At 46.1% G+C, this 16,416-nt stretch overlaps 2 protein-coding genes across 2 annotated transcripts; one reads left to right on the plus strand and one right to left on the minus strand.

Annotated features, from left to right (window-relative positions):
• Nucleotides 1-6: 6 nt before the first annotated feature.
• ntrk2b (neurotrophic tyrosine kinase, receptor, type 2b) lies at nucleotides 7-9,899 on the plus strand. Its single transcript, XM_029168781.3, has 18 exons — nucleotides 7-218; nucleotides 1,223-1,297; nucleotides 1,386-1,457; nucleotides 1,689-1,757; nucleotides 1,843-1,994; nucleotides 2,150-2,286; nucleotides 2,383-2,515; nucleotides 2,812-3,117; nucleotides 3,200-3,217; nucleotides 3,351-3,359; nucleotides 3,448-3,482; nucleotides 4,062-4,161; nucleotides 4,399-4,587; nucleotides 4,845-4,975; nucleotides 5,064-5,236; nucleotides 5,311-5,551; nucleotides 6,515-6,673; nucleotides 7,064-9,899. The coding sequence occupies exons 1-18, from the start codon at nucleotides 22-24 to the stop codon at nucleotides 7,247-7,249; spliced, it is 2,382 nt and encodes a 793-aa protein (XP_029024614.1). The 5' UTR covers nucleotides 7-21; the 3' UTR covers nucleotides 7,250-9,899.
• Nucleotides 9,683-16,359, minus strand: kcmf1 (potassium channel modulatory factor 1). Its single transcript, XM_029168787.3, has 7 exons — nucleotides 16,141-16,359; nucleotides 14,437-14,604; nucleotides 14,163-14,302; nucleotides 13,622-13,723; nucleotides 13,359-13,542; nucleotides 12,715-13,009; nucleotides 9,683-12,466 (listed from the first exon to the last, which is right to left on the minus strand). The coding sequence occupies exons 1-7, from the start codon at nucleotides 16,154-16,156 to the stop codon at nucleotides 12,202-12,204; spliced, it is 1,170 nt and encodes a 389-aa protein (XP_029024620.1). The 5' UTR covers nucleotides 16,157-16,359; the 3' UTR covers nucleotides 9,683-12,201.
• Nucleotides 16,360-16,416: the final 57 nt, after the last annotated feature.

Raw genomic sequence — 16,416 nt, forward strand, 5'->3', positions numbered from 1 at the left:
TGGGATATCACTGTACCTGCGATGGACTCCAGCGCGGGGGGATATGGCATGGCTCGTCTTGGATTGTTTTTGGTTTTGATGGGGCTGTGGAGATTCACCGACGCCTGCCCCGACTCGTGCACTTGCACCATCTCAAGGATTGTTTGTATTGATTCCGTGCCGGGGATCGAGGATTTCCCCGTCCTCGCGCTAGATGACACGGAAAACATCACCGATATGTAAGTGTGTGTGGAAATATTCGCGCCGACAGCTGGTGAACTTATTAGGATGCAATGCGTAAAGAAGCACGGTCGATCGTAGCTCACAATGGTGCCAAAGGAATAGAATTGTGATCGGCATAAAGGTAATAATACCATCAGCAGCCGTATTAATAACAGCGGGTCTGATGTGATTCCCTTGTGGATTAAAGATCAGCGGAGTCCTGCCGTTTAATGTCAAACGCAAAATGTACGAATTTACCCGTGTAACCATTGGGTTTTGTCGGATCATGTAGCCTAGTATATGTGTGCGCATGTATGTGCGATGGTAGTTGCCCGCGCGCGCGCGTGCGCGCGCGCGTTTGTGAGTGTGTGCGTAATGGTGGCGAGAGTGCGCGTCGGGCTTATTTGGATTAGTCGGTGTTTCCTTTACAAAACAGCTCCAGATGCAGCGACGGAGTGAAGGTTCGGGCCCGGCGCAGCCTCGGAGCGGTCCGCTCGGCTTCATGTGGGGCGTCGATGTGAAATAAATAAATAAATAAAAGCCTCGGCGTATTTCAAAATGACCACATTGTTGCCAGATTACACGTGAGATCCCATCAGCTGTGTACGAGCGGCGAGAGGCTGCCCACAGTTGTGTAGCGTTATCTGCGTCAGTGTGTAGGCCTGCGTTAGTGTGTACCTGCCACAACACCGCACAAGTATACAACCGTGCACCGCACCGGAGAACGGAGGAGTCAGAGTGCGTGGAGAGCGGATGGACGGGAGCTGGGTGTCACATCAGCCTCTCCTGAAGGCAGTTTAAGGCATCTTCCACCAAAACCATCGCATTTGAGACATTGTACAAGTTTATTCAAGTCAGTTCCAATTGACAATGAGGAAACGATTCTCGGTTCAAGTTGAGACCGAATGTAAACAAACATGGCTTGCACAGTGTGTTCCGGAGCATAAGCTCAGTCTGGAGAGTGTTTTAATCCATAATGTGTAACTAACAGCTGTTTGTCTGTGTCTGTGCTGTTTTACAGATACATTTCTAACCAAAATAGACTGTTTGAAATCAACAACAACAGTTTGATTCACTACATAAACCTCAGAAACCTGTAAGTATAAATGTTTCCGTCGGCTGCGGGGAGGTTTTTCACATCTGTGTCCCGCAGGCCAAAAACTCAACGTCTCACCTTCCAACAGGACCGTGACTAAGACAAGACTGGCGTCTATATCGTCCAATGCCTTTTCCAACAACAAGGCCCTTCAATATGTGTAAGCGGTTTTCAAAATCACCTTAAGCTGCTTTAATTGGTGATGTTTGTAGTGGAAATGTTTTTATTACGCATACATTTATTATCTATGTATCAGTTCATAAAATCAGACTAACCTAGTGGGTTCATAGTATGTTTTTTTGTGAAGAGTACGTAAATTCTTGCTGATTGTGCATCTGAGCAGGGGCCAGGTTCCCCATTATCTACCCCCATTTTGTTTCTCATCTCTCAGGAACCTCCGAGATAACAATCTGTCGACACTGTCATGGAAAACCTTCGAGAACTTCAACGCTTCTTATCCGTACGTGGCAAACACCCCCCACACCCAGCAATCGGTCCATCTGCATTCTGAGTTTCTCACCTGCTGTGATTCCACATTCTCTTAGACTCATCCTGTCTGGAAACCCTCTGGATTGTGTTTGCGATAACTTGTGGATTAAACTGAGGCTCCAGGAAGAGGCCGACGGTCAAGAGCTGAAATGTATAGATGAGAGACGAGCGATAAAGTCCTTCGCTGCACTCACCCCTCCAGACTGTGGTAATGTGAAACCCTCTCCTAATAACTAACACTGGCTTCCGGATATTGACCCTGTAGAGAACCCACTGCTTCGCCAAGGCGGAAAAGCTGCACCTCTGCAGAGGTGACGTTTGATTGAACTCCCACGTTGTTTTTGCTCGTTTTTTCCTTCCCAGTGGTTCCCAAAGTGGAGGTCACCCCGAGGACCGTGACCAGGATGCAGGGCAGCAACGTGAAGGCCGTGTGCAGCGCCTCGGGCTCCCCGCGTCCCGACATCCGCTGGAACCTGGGCACCATCTCCACCCCCAACAAGGTGAGTCAGCGAACGCCTCGCCAGCGCGGCAGCACACGGCAGCGTTACCGGCTCCGCCTGAGACCCGCGGCGCTGCCGCCGCTCTGTGTTCCCCAGACGGAGCCGCTGGAGGCGGGCAGCAGGCTCGTGCTGTCCGGCCTGTCCCCGGACGACAACGGCAGGGTGATCGTGTGCAGCGCCGAGAACATGGTCGGGCAGATGGAGGCCACGCTTCTGCTCAACGTTCTCTGTAAGCAGCCGCGCGGCTCCACGGCCGCAAACGGTTTGTGCAGATGATGTCGTCAGTGGGCACGGGGGCTCCTCAGTTTGTTATCGTTAGCGTCTTATTGGCTCTCCGTGTTTCCTGTCCATGACTCTTCCTCCTGTAGAGCTCCTTCCCATGCTCCTCTGCTCGTACGCTGGTGCATTTCTCCCCCGCCTCCTCTCACGTGACCCCCGATCTCAGTGTTTTTAGCCCGCACCCGTCGCTCCTCCTGGCGTTTACTTCCTGCCATTTCTCTTCCTCTCCTGTCGCCCCCGTGTCAGTTCCCCCCACCATCCAGCAGCTGCTGGGCCCCGAGCAGGACCACCACTGGTGCATCCCGTTCAGCGTGACGGGGAACCCCAAGCCGGAGCTGCGCTGGTTCCACGAGAACATGCCTCTCCAGGAGCAGGACTACATCCGCACCATGATCCACCTGTCCACGGAGAGCGAGGACCACGGCTGCCTGCAGCTGGTCAACCCCACGCACATTCACAACGGCATGTACAGGCTGGTGGCCAAGAACATGTACGGCTGGGACGCCAAGAACGTCACCGCCCTGTTCATCGACCCGCCCGACAACCACACAGGTGTCAAAACGTATCGGGCAGCAGTAAAATTGAATTTCCGCAGCTACGAGCCACGGCTAATACTGTTCCTTTCCATTTTTAGATGACATGTTCTACTACTGTAAGTAATGCTTTGCTTTTATGCAGTCAACACTTGCTCTTGCTGGCCTGATCATTATACACGGTTCAAATTAACCCTTGCATGATGTTCACTTCCTGTTCCCATGTCCCGTTCACCGGTCACCTCCTCCCAGACACCACCGGTAGGTGTTTGCACTCTCAGGTTGTCTAACATACATTCACACTATATCAGTTTTCAATATGATTGAAACGCCTCCCCTCGCTCCTCAGACCCACCGCTCCCTCCGCTGGATGACAGCGTCGCAGTAAGTGATCGCGACCCGTCTTTATCACCTGCAACAACTTATTTAGATTTTTGTCTTGCAAAACTGTTATGTCAAATTTATTCAAACATTGATCATAAACAGTGTTCCTAGAGGTGATTGAAGGTGAAGGATTCAGCAGTTCTCTGTACGTACCAGTTTTTCTCAGAGAAGTCTGAATTAGTTAGATGGATGATAATACCATTAGAGCCATGCAGCATAACTTCCTGCTCTGCTCTGTAAGTCATCGGAGGTCACGCTCAGGATATCTGATAACAGCTCCTTGCAACCACTTAAGATAAAGGACACCTTTAATGAGATCATTGTAATCGCTGTTACGTAAACAAACTGGACTGGAAATGCTAACGTACTAACGTAATAATACACAAATTTGAGTTACGATGTGAAATTGCAAAGTAGATAAAAGTCAACAATTTACATTACACAACTCCATGTTTTTTTATATACTTCAACCAATGTCATGGCTTCAGTCTTTAGGTTTTCAGAGCCCAGATTAGTCGATTAGTCCGATGGATGCCAGACATCTTTGCTCAACGCTTGCATGTGTTTGCTTCTCTTCAGGTCTATGTTGTTGTGGGAATTGCAGGCATTGCCTTAACCGGCTGCATTCTGATGGTGATCATTCTGAAATACGGAAGAAACTCCAAGTTTGGGATCAAAGGTGAGCTCGTTTTCCTAATGGACGGTTTCCGTCTAGGCTTTAGTTAAGCTAAGCTCTTTTTTTTTCTAAATGTTTACTTTTATATAAGGCATCTTTTTGTCAGCTGTTATTTGAACCGTTTGGGCTTTTCTCTCGTCCTCCTGACCCTCATCCTGCACTCCCACCCTCCCCACTCTTTTCTGTCTTCTGCCCCCCCCCCCCCCCCCCCCCCCCCCCCCCCCCTCCCCGGGTCCCTAGGCTCCTCCTCAGTCATCAGTAATGACGATGACTCTGCCAGCCCTCTTCATCACGTCTCCAATGGCAACAACACCCCGTCGTCCTCGGAGATGGGTCCAGACGCGGTGATCATTGGGATGACAAAGATTCCTGTCATTGAAAACCCACAGTACTTCCGTAACTCCGGCAGTATGTTGAAATCTGACACGTGTGAGTTACCGCCTCGCTCCTTCAAATGCCTGGTAACCCAGGCCTTTTCTGATAAATCCATTCCAGTCACCGTGCTGCCTCCTGCTCTGTGGAGGCAGACGACAGGCAGCCTAGAGGTGACGTTCAAAAACACCAGCTTGTTTCCAGAAGGGTCCACTCTGAGCCTGTTCCTCCTTCATACTGTACATACATGTGCTAGTTGAAGCCGTGGGAGAGGACGGGGGGGTGGGAGTGACGGCTCTTACTCTGCTTTGCAGTTGTGCAGCACATTAAGAGGCACAACATCGTGCTGAAGCGGGAGCTGGGCGAAGGAGCCTTCGGGAAGGTTTTTCTTGCTGAGTGCTACAACCTGACCCCGGACCAGGAGAAGCTCCACGTGGCTGTCAAGGTGCGGTGCGGCCGCTGAAAAGACAGAGCGCTTTCTGTTTTTACGGACGAGTGACACCTCTCGTCGCGCGTTTGTCCTTCTATTTCAGACTCTAAAAGAGGCCAGCGAGAGCGGCCGCGCCGACTTCTACAGGGAGGCCGAGCTCCTGACCAACCTGCAACACGAACACATCGTCACCTTCTACGGCGTGTGTGTGGAGAGCGACCCGCTCATCATGGTCTTTGAGTACATGAAACACGGCGACCTAAATAAGTTCCTCAGGTAGGATCATTTAAAATTCTAAAAACCCCTCAATCTTTAAAGGAAATATCTCACTTAAGTGTTCCTGGGTGCAGGTCCCATGGTCCTGATGCGGTGCTAATGGCAGACGGTCAACACAGCATCCTGGTGGAACTCACCCAGTCCCAGATGCTGCACATTGCCCAACAGATTGCTGCTGGCATGGTCTACCTGGCCTCCCAACACTTTGTCCACAGAGACTTGGCAACCAGGAACTGCCTGGTAGGAGAGAGCCTGCTGGTCAAGATAGGGGACTTTGGCATGTCCAGAGATGTTTACAGCACAGACTACTACAGAGTGAGTGCTTTTGCTATTTTCCTCTATTCTTGCCCCTGACACACACACACGACCTTTCTGATATCCACACAAATGTGGAAACGTACCCACGTGCACACACTTCCAAATATATAATTACTGTTTTATTCTGGTTTTCCACTGCAATGTGCAGCTAAAAACGATATTTTATCTATTTTAATACCATTTACATGCAAATTCTATAATCTGCATAAAATTGCTGTTTCCATGGAAATACGTGCAAAATGCATGGACAGTTTTCCCTTTTCCCTGGGCAAGGAGTTAACACTTCCCATCACTAGGAACATGCATAATATTAATCAACACAGCACAGGAGCTTGTGTGCGCCGTAGAAAGACACAAGAGCCCTAGGATACGAAAACCAGCAGCCGTTTACTACTCCTTCCACTCTGCTTTGAATCCCACAGTGCCCTCTGCTGCCCAGAGTGCAGGCAGAGACGTCCACGTGCACGCGAAATGGCATTTACTGGCATCAGATAAGATGATCGTGAAGAGAGCCTGACGCCGAGTTGCGATTTCTATCGGGGCGTCAGTGAAAACACGCGAACACATCTGACAGCGTGAGGCTGCTCACCTGCTGTTTCCATAAAAACACAGTGGTGATATGGTTTTAACATTAAAGGGCCGTGTTCATCTTTGCTCAATTATTGCACGTGAAACCACTGAGTGTATGTGCTTGCAACTTTTAGTAGCGGTAAGAGAGGTGGAAGGAGACAGGAAGTCAAGATAAAAAGGTTATGAGGATGTAACAGACGTGTTTCAGGAAAGACTAAGTGACTAAACTTAATTTCTCACATTGCTGCTGGGGTGCTTATTGTAGGTGCACCCAGCTAAAACGAATGCACTATAGACAGTGTTTATGTAATAAGTCCTCGATGCAGGAAACAGGATCTGTATCATAAACCCGTTGAACGAATGGCTTGAACCTGTGCTCCCGGCCTGTAGGTGGGTGGCCATACGATGCTACCAATCCGCTGGATGCCTCCAGAAAGCATCATGTACCGGCGGTTCACCACAGAGAGCGACGTGTGGAGCCTCGGCGTGGTTCTGTGGGAGATCTTCACGTACGGAAAGCAGCCGTGGTACCAGCTCTCCAACAATGAGGTGAGCAGAGCCAAGCTCCAGCACAGAGAGCGGCGAAGACACACTCACGCAGACAGATGGAAGGAAGCAGAGAGTGTGAGTGGTTCTGATGGTTGGGAACCGGAGGCAGGCGAGCATTAGGGAGGGATTGGGACACCTGGTGGGCAGATAGAGAGTGACAGGAGAAAGGAGTAGTGTAAACACAGGCAGGGCTGAGAAACCAGAGTAGCAGAGGTCTGATTTCAAAGTCACTGGACCAAGGACAACACAGCTGAGACAAGAGCTGGGCTAATAGGTCCTACAGGCTTATATTTGGTACATGGAGCTGGATTCTATTATTAGTACGGTTTGTGGGAAAGTAGCTGGAGCTGTTCCTCTTACATTTGCGGGCTTTCTTCCTTCCACTTGTAGGTGATCGAGTGCATCACCCAGGGCCGTGTGCTGCAGCGGCCCCGTACCTGCCCCAAAGAGGTGTACGACCTGATGCTGGGCTGCTGGCAGAGGGAGCCCTACATGAGGCTGAACATCAAGGAGATCCACAGCATGCTCCACAGCCTCGCCAAGGCCTCGCCGGTCTACCTGGACATACTGGGCTGAGTGTGTGTGTGTGTGTGTGTGTGTGTGTGTGTGTGTGTGTGTGTGTGTGTGTGTGTGTGTGTGTGTGTGTGTGTGTACACAACCCGGCTGTAAATGTTACTGTAAATGTTATGGTCCGCGTCCTCATCACGTCAAGACAAGCCTTAAATTCTGAGTGACTTGGTTTCGCGTTTTTATTTTATTTTTTCTCATCATGACTGCAGATGTTACAGTACGTTCCATGAAACACAGGATTGTGTAACCAGACGCTCCACATGCAGTGTGTACAAACGAGTGGAAGTCAATAATCAGACATGTTGACTCCTGAGGCATTCTCACATCACGCTCTCATGTTATTTCATGTTTAATATGTGCTGTGAGTGAACAAAAGGGAAACATTGTGGCTCTAAACTGCATAGTGTAAAGACACAAAGTTGTAGATAAAACACAAAGCAACATATTCTACCAGAAGATAAAACTACTCAGTGGAAGCTGAGGCTTTTATTGCTTTTATTTGTCCTGGGTATTTGCAGAATATTAAGTATCATTTTCATTTTTTTTATTTTTTCCAAAACACATTTGGATTTTGACCTTATGTGTAAATCGTTATAGAGGCTTGTGGCAAACCCCATATAAATTGTGTTATATGAGAACTTCCCAATGTAAAATCAACGTGGAGTTTAAAAAACACAGGGGCATACAGCATTTTTCCAGTCTGTTCCAAATATTGCCACCTCCGTGTTATGTTTGCTGTAAATATCTCTTCATATATAAGTGGAATTAGACAAAGTAGTGTACTCATTTAAACGAGCTTTTCTCCTAAAGCACAGAGGACGTGGTGGTGGCGAGTGGTGCCTGTCTGAAAAAACACGAGCACATGTTGCTTTGGTTTTGTTTCGTCATTAAGCAGCGATGTCCACGTCTGAGAGCGCTGTGGTCTCATGAGCATCTGTAAAGACTGACCGTTGCAACGCGCTGCTCACGAGCCCGTTTCATTCAAGCTGGCTTAAACATATGGAGGATTTCTTTGTTTTTATTTTGTCTTTGTGAGTGAGCTGATGCGTGTTGGTTATTTTATTTTTTTTTACACTGTGCTTTAAATCTCCAATAACACTACATCGCAGGCTAAAAGACTGCAGTAGCAGGATTAATTAAGAGTCTGATTGCCCCTAAAACGTCCCAGGGGTGCTTTCATCTCTTTCAGAAGCCTCGCCCCAAGCAGTGATGAAGCACATTTCAGAGGACATTGAAACATATTTTGAAATGTGTTGTTAAAGTCAATTTTCAAATGATATTTAAATAGCTCTGTTTTCCTGACAGTACAAAAATATTCCAATATTAAAGTGTGGTGATACGACCTAGTCAAATCTGTGTTAATCTGCGCAACAACGGTGGCGATTTGTTCTTCGTGTAAAGCAGTGAGGCCCGTTGCTCGGACATGTTGAGTGCACTTTGATTGATTGCGTCAATTAAGCACCACCCTAATGCACAACTTGACCGCTCTCCACCTCGACCTCACCTGCACTAAATAACAAAAACCTAAACGTTTCCCAGTTTCTATGTCAGCTGCGACTGAAGCAACTTTAAAACAATGTCCAAAAAGAAAAAGACAGTTTTTGTGTCCCTCAATGTTTTATTACAGCATTTGTTAGTTTTGTATAATCGTCATGTGTCTGCTGTATATATATATATCGCTGTCCATTCTGTACAGTTCTGATATTTGTCTATATGAATAGTAAGCTACGTTTAATAGTATATTCTGTTAAAGCAGGTATCATGTCAAAACTGTGTGATATCTATTGAAGACAATGTGTCATGGGCCACTGGCAATACATACTATATGTAAATATGATTTAAATTGTGCTACATTGTATAATTTATTTGTGCTTGTTCATAATACCAGTGAGAATACAATCTTTTTTTGGCAACTTTTGATCTGCAGAGGACTTGCTTTGAACATTTTTTTCTCTGAAGAAGAAAAAAAAAAAGATCTGTTCTTTCCTCTCCACTGTGATGGGGAGTTTACAAACAGAGGCCGTTTGAGATGATGTCTGTCTCTAGGAGGATCACAGACTCTGATTCAACATCACAGTCTCTATGAGCCGACGGGTGTCCTAGCAGCCGCGTGGCCGACGGAGGTCAAAGGTCGCGCCTCCTTGCCAACCCCACTGCTCAACCTCTGTCTGACTGTAGCCTATTTTGATCCTCTTTCAGATGAATAACTGTGACTTTGCATCATGAATAGTATATTATTTTGAATGTAATCTAGGAGGGTTGGGACCTTTTTTGAATGTAATCTAATGTGGGGGGGAGAGGGTTGATGATTTTTTTTGTAAATAGATGTATGGTAAAAGAAAAAAAAAGATTTTCATTTTTGTGCAGATTACAAATTTTACTTACAGTGTGAATACGAAGAATGTGAATGTGTCTGAGATATTGTATGCAATGTATGCAGGTGTGTGTGTGTGTGTGTGTGTGTGTGTGTGTGTGTGTGTGTGTGTGTGTGTGTGTGTGTGTGAGCACTCTCTCCTGGCAGATTTAATCCTGCTTAATCAGCCAGTTCTATCAATCAATTCAATGCTTTGTGCATCATGTGAGTAGCTTATCCACAATTAATGGAAATGTTCCTTGTGATACTGTGCATTTAATAAAGGTGGTATGTCTTACAATACCCTTTAGAGCCTCAGCTATCTTCCATTCACAACCTTTAGGGAGAAGCAGAGAATGATAACTGTGCAGAACAGTCTGCCTTCATCTAATGCAAGCCAAAATAAATTTAGAGGTCACATACTGCTGGTATAAAAAATAAAACTAATTCCAGACATGAGTGTCTTCGACTGCTCAAACTAATCCTGATTCCTAATTCTCAAGAAACTCATATGTTGGGAAAACCCACACTAACTGTGAACAAAACTAACTGTGAAGTACATATAATAGTAGAATCGATGGCAGAGTTGCTCTACTGCACTGAATGACCGTAGACTTTACAGTAGTGTAGTGAAGCCCAGAACATATGGTAGTTAACGTTTGTGTTTAAGATTAGTTTTATCAGCTGTGGCCACTTTAAAAGGGACCAGAAGTCTGACGTGTCATGAAAGGCGTCGTATCCCATGGGCACCATTTGTTTCCAACAATAGCTCCTGGGGAGCGACATGGACAGCTGTCTCCAACACACACTCAAGGACAAACTAATGACACCGTCATGAGAACTTTGCTCGAGCGATCGTGTATTCCCACAGCATTGTAAGAACATGAAGGTTCCAGGCTTACCTGTACCTTGGTGTTTGCTAGCAGAAAAGAGTGCCACTTCTCAAACTGCCCATACAGTAAGTGAGGGAAGTGCACGCAGGCATCCCAGTCTTGCATGAGGGGTCAGCTACTGTCCTCAGAGGGAAGCAGGACAAATAAACATGAACCCACTTGTCCCATTATGTGAATCAGTATTACTCATAGTTGATTCATTTCGACTTTGACTGTTTTTCTGCTATAATATTACAGATGTTTAATACTGTATGAAGATACTTTCTCTCTTTGTTTGTGGCTTTAATATCATTGATTTTAATAAAACACTTCCTTGCTTTTCCACATATTACCTATAAAGAGTTGTGATGACTGGACTTGAAATCAAAGTGTTCAGAAGGGGGCTTCTGTTCCCACTGTTTGTGCTCCTACATACAGTAAGCTAACAAAAGATGATCAGCTCAGCTACACTTAAACATCTGTAGAAGTAATTAATAACAAAAAAATGCAAAAGGTGTGATGTTGCCTTGGTTTCATCAAAAGCTATGTGCACTTTATATTTATTGTCTTCTAAATGTACATTTTTAAAAAAAGGTCTGCCCATTTGTGAAAGTTAACGCACAAATTCATAATACATCTCATGGATTTTACAGAGTGGGGAAATTATAGGCATGAAGGTGGCACAATTTGAACCAAGGCTCCAAGAAAAAACAACAACAAAAAAAACAACCATGAATAAATAGAAAGTGCTAAATTTAGCAGAAATTTCTCAATAAAAACCAAAGAAGTCTCAAGCTCCTGTTACCAGCAAAGAAATTCATACAAGCCATCTGAACAGTGGGCAAACGCTGGACCTGCAGAATGAGCAGCGGATGGAGTCGGGCGTCTGGAGTCATCCATAAATGATGATGTGAATTGTGCCTAGACAGCTTAACACTGAACAGGCAGGAACAACTGAGGGAAGCTGCGTCAGTTCTGCTCCTAGTTTTATTGGATGCGTGGAGTCGTAGCTCTCCCGCAAATACTTTTGGCCAGACACACAACGCACAATTTCTTCAGGAGCTACTATAAATCCAATTATTTACCATCAATATATTTGTAGAATCACATGATTCGTTTCTGCGTGTTCGTTTTGTAAACGACTAGATTTTTAGCATTTCACCAAGTAGAAATAACCATTTAAAACGGTTGAAAGCTTTGGAATATTTAAAAAAAGTTTTAATGACAAAGTCATTAAAGCCATGCACGCTGCAAATAACGGCATGCAGTAGTTATGGTAACCCATCCAAGCAGTTTTTATTTATTAATAGTCATAAACACACAGCAGCTTCAATAGAGGAGCCGACAGCCTCTTAACTTTTGAATGTGGGGTATTTATATGGAGAGCCATTTGCACGTTACAGGAAGCAAAGGTCTGCACAGCTGCCTGTAACATTTACCTGATAAAGAAAAAAAGGATGTGGATTGATTATCAACTTCATATATATTTATATATATATATTCATATATTTTTCTTCTCTCACTCGCTCAGCTGTTATTCGCACATTTATCCCACTTGCTCTCATTTATTTTTGTTTACAATGTAACAAAAATGGTGACAGGCCTGAAATTACAATCACTAAAAACAAACTCAGAAAATAGAAGGGGGAGAAAGTGGGTCGAGGCCAGGGTGAACCGCTGCACATCACTGACAGTTGCAGCACAGAGGACACAGTCTGCTTGATGCTCGGACATCAAAGAGGAGGCGGCGGAGGCTCCTTCCCCGTGGAGACGCTCTCTCGGAGCTGGAGGTTCTCCAGCGCCACATCTAAAGGCATGATATCCACGCAGCCCATGGCTCCGAAGTCGGCGAAGTCTCGGCGCTCGTCCTCATCGGAGGAGGAGCTCTCTTCGTGCATCAGGGTGGACAGCAGCAGCTCCTGGACAAACAGGCTGCGGTCTGCACGCTCTCCTTCTAGTAACTGCCGCTCTGCTTCTGACATCTTCGGTTCATTCAACCTGTAAAAATGACCAATCCTTGAGTTAAAGCCTAAAATGGGCAGACCCACCAGAACTCCTTATCTATTCCCAACTACTTTATTTTGCATATTTCAAAGTAGCTTCTGATAAAAGCTAAGATTTAACAGTACAGGTCTAAGTACTCACTCATATTGGGTTTTATCTGACCTAACAAAATGTTACCATTAGACAACAATGTGATACATTTATACATTATATTATAGTTAGTTAATTACAACCACACTGACCGTGCTAATAGGAACTGGGAGTTGTGGGAGGAGGATGAAGGATTGCTTTCACCCACAGTGGCGGTGTTGGCAGTTGCTGCGCTGGGTGGAGGGATGGCGGTGCCGGCGTTACCCGGGTTGTTGCTGCGTCGGGTTGCGTGCCGGCCCGCGTCCACTTGCTGCCGCGCCGCCTGCGCCTGCTGCCGCTCCAGCTGCAGCTGCATCTGAAGCTGCTGGAGCTGGGAGGCTGAAGGCCCTGATGAGTTTATTTGCCCCCCTGCTGCGCGTCGCACCCCTGACAGCTGAGACAGCAATTCTGCAGAACACAAAACACAGATTTCACCGTTGGCCGTGTCTAAATTATCACTACTGCGTAATATGGCATATTCAGATGGTATGTGCAGTTCCCAATCTTGTATCTATCCAGTATAAGGTATATGAAACAAGTACTGTCATAGATTTAGGAGATATACTGTATAAACTTCTGTGAGATGCACACAACAGCTATAAAAACAAAATAAATACTGTCCAGCGACCACCACAAATATGAGGTCACTGCAATGTTGACTAGCCTCCTATTGCGATGATGATCACTGTACCTTTTAGCTGTTGGACCAAATGCTGACATGTTGCCAGTTGCAAATTATTACATCAGTGATTCTCACCTGCAATTGGGTCCATTGCTTCTCTGTTACTGGGAGTATAAGTGGAGCTCTGTGATGAGGAGGATGAAAGCCCCCCTGTGGAGCTGCTAGTAAAGTGCATATTAGTCCGTCGTGCTCTAGGACCGCCCAGTCCTCGACCAGGATGGAACATTCTCCGCACATGCCGGACACTGCTGGACTCATCGTAAACAGGAGTGTTAAGGATCAGCGCGGCCATGTATAGAATTCATATTCATACATGTAAATGCAGACACAAAGGATATTAAATCTCTTGGCGCTCTATGTTCGAGTGTGAGATGGGCTGTAAAGTCATCTGTGACATGGTTGGGGTCACCTCCTGGCAAGGCAGCACATATTGGACAGATCTGAAAAGCAAGAGCACAAAGCGTCAATTCCAAATCATTCATTAAAAGATTTGCTGTTTGTTTCACTATCATTGCAATATGCTACACTTATGGAGCACTGGCAACAGAATGCTGGTGTAAAGGGCTGATTTGGTCAAAATGGCGGTGGTGTGCACAGCACTACTGTTGGTGGGCTGTTGTTCTCCCATCGCTGCTTATTGTCTGATCAGTTGCCTGCTATCGTGCCATGCAGGCGTCATTAGTGAGCAGTAGCATAATCTGTTGCTTAGTTTACTGAACGGTGGACAGCTATCATACAGTAAACATTCTTTGAATAGACTTTGTACATCAGTGTCCTCTGTGCATCATGGGATTTCATTTATACTGACTGAATTGCTGCTTCAACAACATATACAGAGGAAAACAAAAACTACCTACAAACCTATTTTACTCTACTCACCACCTCTGTAGAAGTCTCTGCATGCTCTGAGGTGACATGCTCCTGTAGCGACGTCTCTGTAAAGCCCATCTTGCCACAGTAAGGACACGTGAATGACTGAGGTTGCTCTACTGAAAAAGTGTCTCCTCCATAATACAAGTCTGCAATGAGACAATAAACACAGGGAGTATGTGTAATGTGAATTATGTTATTCATGAGTGAAGCCATGTTGCATTACGACAAAGGATGACTTTGTGCTGCACACGTTTGTGTGCGCTTTCAGCCAGGTCCTCACCATAGTCTACCCTGGTTAATATACACTGCATGGGGTGCTCTGTGGTGTGTCTCGTTGTTGTTGCTCCACTCTCGTAGCACGACGCACACAGGTCGTAGTCGTAGCAAATTAAACACTTGAAGCGTCTGCCTCGAAAATTTCCTTTTAAACATGCATCACAGCTCACACCTGCAAAGCGGAGAAAAGAATGCAAAGTCAAATACACGCACCTCACAATAGAGTTACAAATTCCTTACAGCTGCTACTGTGTGGCTGCCTGTGGGCAGGCCCTCTGTCCGTAGACCAGTCTCACTTGAAGGAGCATGTGTTTTGGAGTGGCACCAACCCACAAGTGACAGCAATCAAGAACTCTGACATTCCACAAGCAACTCAGAAGCAGGACTCAAACATATCAAGCATTTGAAAGCTGCTTTTAGTACCTACTCATAGTGCAGATCAGCATTTGCAGATAATTTATTGCTGTGTATTTTTCTAGACTTAAATGACCTACATTGTCAAGTGAAGGTGTGTAGTACAGAATTATTGTACTTTCATTTGTAATGTCACCATAATGTCATTGTCTATAATACTTGTAGCACCTGAGCAAAATCCTCTTTTCTGACCACTGATCACACAAAAAGTTGAGATCTGCGGATAACAACTCTTATATGACAGAAATTAAATTAATTATTTATGATGTGGGAAATTATTGGATCTCACACGATCACTGTAAAAGCGAATCAAACCACTTTAGTATTCATAATATTTGAATGAATGAAATGTTAAAAGATACACTTTAGGATGAATCATAAGGGGAATTTCCTGAAAAATCTGAGATCTTGCTACAAGAAGGTCTGAGTGTTTATTAAATGTCCTGTCAAGACACAGCATGTGTTACAACGGCCGATCACAGCCACCGTGCACTGGTTTAAGTTCACAGCGTGAACCTTCCCGAGGTTTACTCGTCATGGATCACAGTGGATCTGGACGGGACGGGAGCGGGCATTCCCCTCGGTGCCGCCTGGGCTGGCTAACCTTACCGGAGGGACGTTTGCGTCTACGAACAGCACAACTTCCGAGGAGACAAAGTAAAGCTGTGAAACAGCTGAACTTACACAGTCGTCTCTTGTGCAGTTAAATGCACAGTAACTTTAAACTAGCAGGCTAGCGGCCCCTGTGTTAGTTAACTTAGTAACCGGGTTTTGGTCAAAGGCCTCGGACTGTCTGTATCTTATTGATGACAGTGCATTAGCTAACAACAGTGAGCTATGCGACTAAAGGGGAGCAGAATAGCGCTAACATTAGCTCTAGCAACGTCTAAAACACAATAGATATTTGTAAAGATGGCGGCAGTTACATTATATTATATTATTTGTGAGTAAATAACGTGTGAAGCCTATATAAACAACCCCAGATGGAAGAGACAGCGACGACTCATGTTAGCACACGTTAGCTAGCGCGCTAGCCCTGCTAAGGTAACGCAGCACCTAGCAACGGCTAACGGCGCTACGCTACAGCACCGTAGCGAGCCGTCTGCCCGACGTTCGAACCGCACGTCCCAGCTTAGCAGACATGACGGGCACATTTGGGCACGATCGCGACCGACACGCGACGTGCGTGCGCCCGAGCAAGCCGCGAAAGGCGCAACAACCTTGCGACTTGCTCATCCAGAGCCAAGCTAGCTTGACAGGCTAGCCGCTCAGTGGGCGCTGTTTATCAACTCACCCTCATGTCGGGACATCCTACAAACAGCGACACGGCCCCTCCTCGGGCTCCCCAGCGCGCCGAACGGGGGAACGGTGCAATCCTTCAGACAACACGCTGGCAAATACTTTAGTGTCGCTTCTTTTCGAGCAAAATGGATCCCCAGCTGCTTACAGTTTGCTCGGCTTCCCCTCCCCGAGTGTCACTTATCGGCAAGTGTTCGGGTTGGACACCAGGTGGCGCTACACTGCATCAAACCAATCGGTCCAACAGGCTCAGGGGATTTGTGCCCTTTGT

The sequence above is a fragment of the Betta splendens genome, chromosome 12, assembly GCF_900634795.4.
Source record: "Betta splendens chromosome 12, fBetSpl5.4, whole genome shotgun sequence".
Classification (NCBI taxonomy): Eukaryota; Metazoa; Chordata; class Actinopteri; order Anabantiformes; family Osphronemidae; genus Betta; species Betta splendens.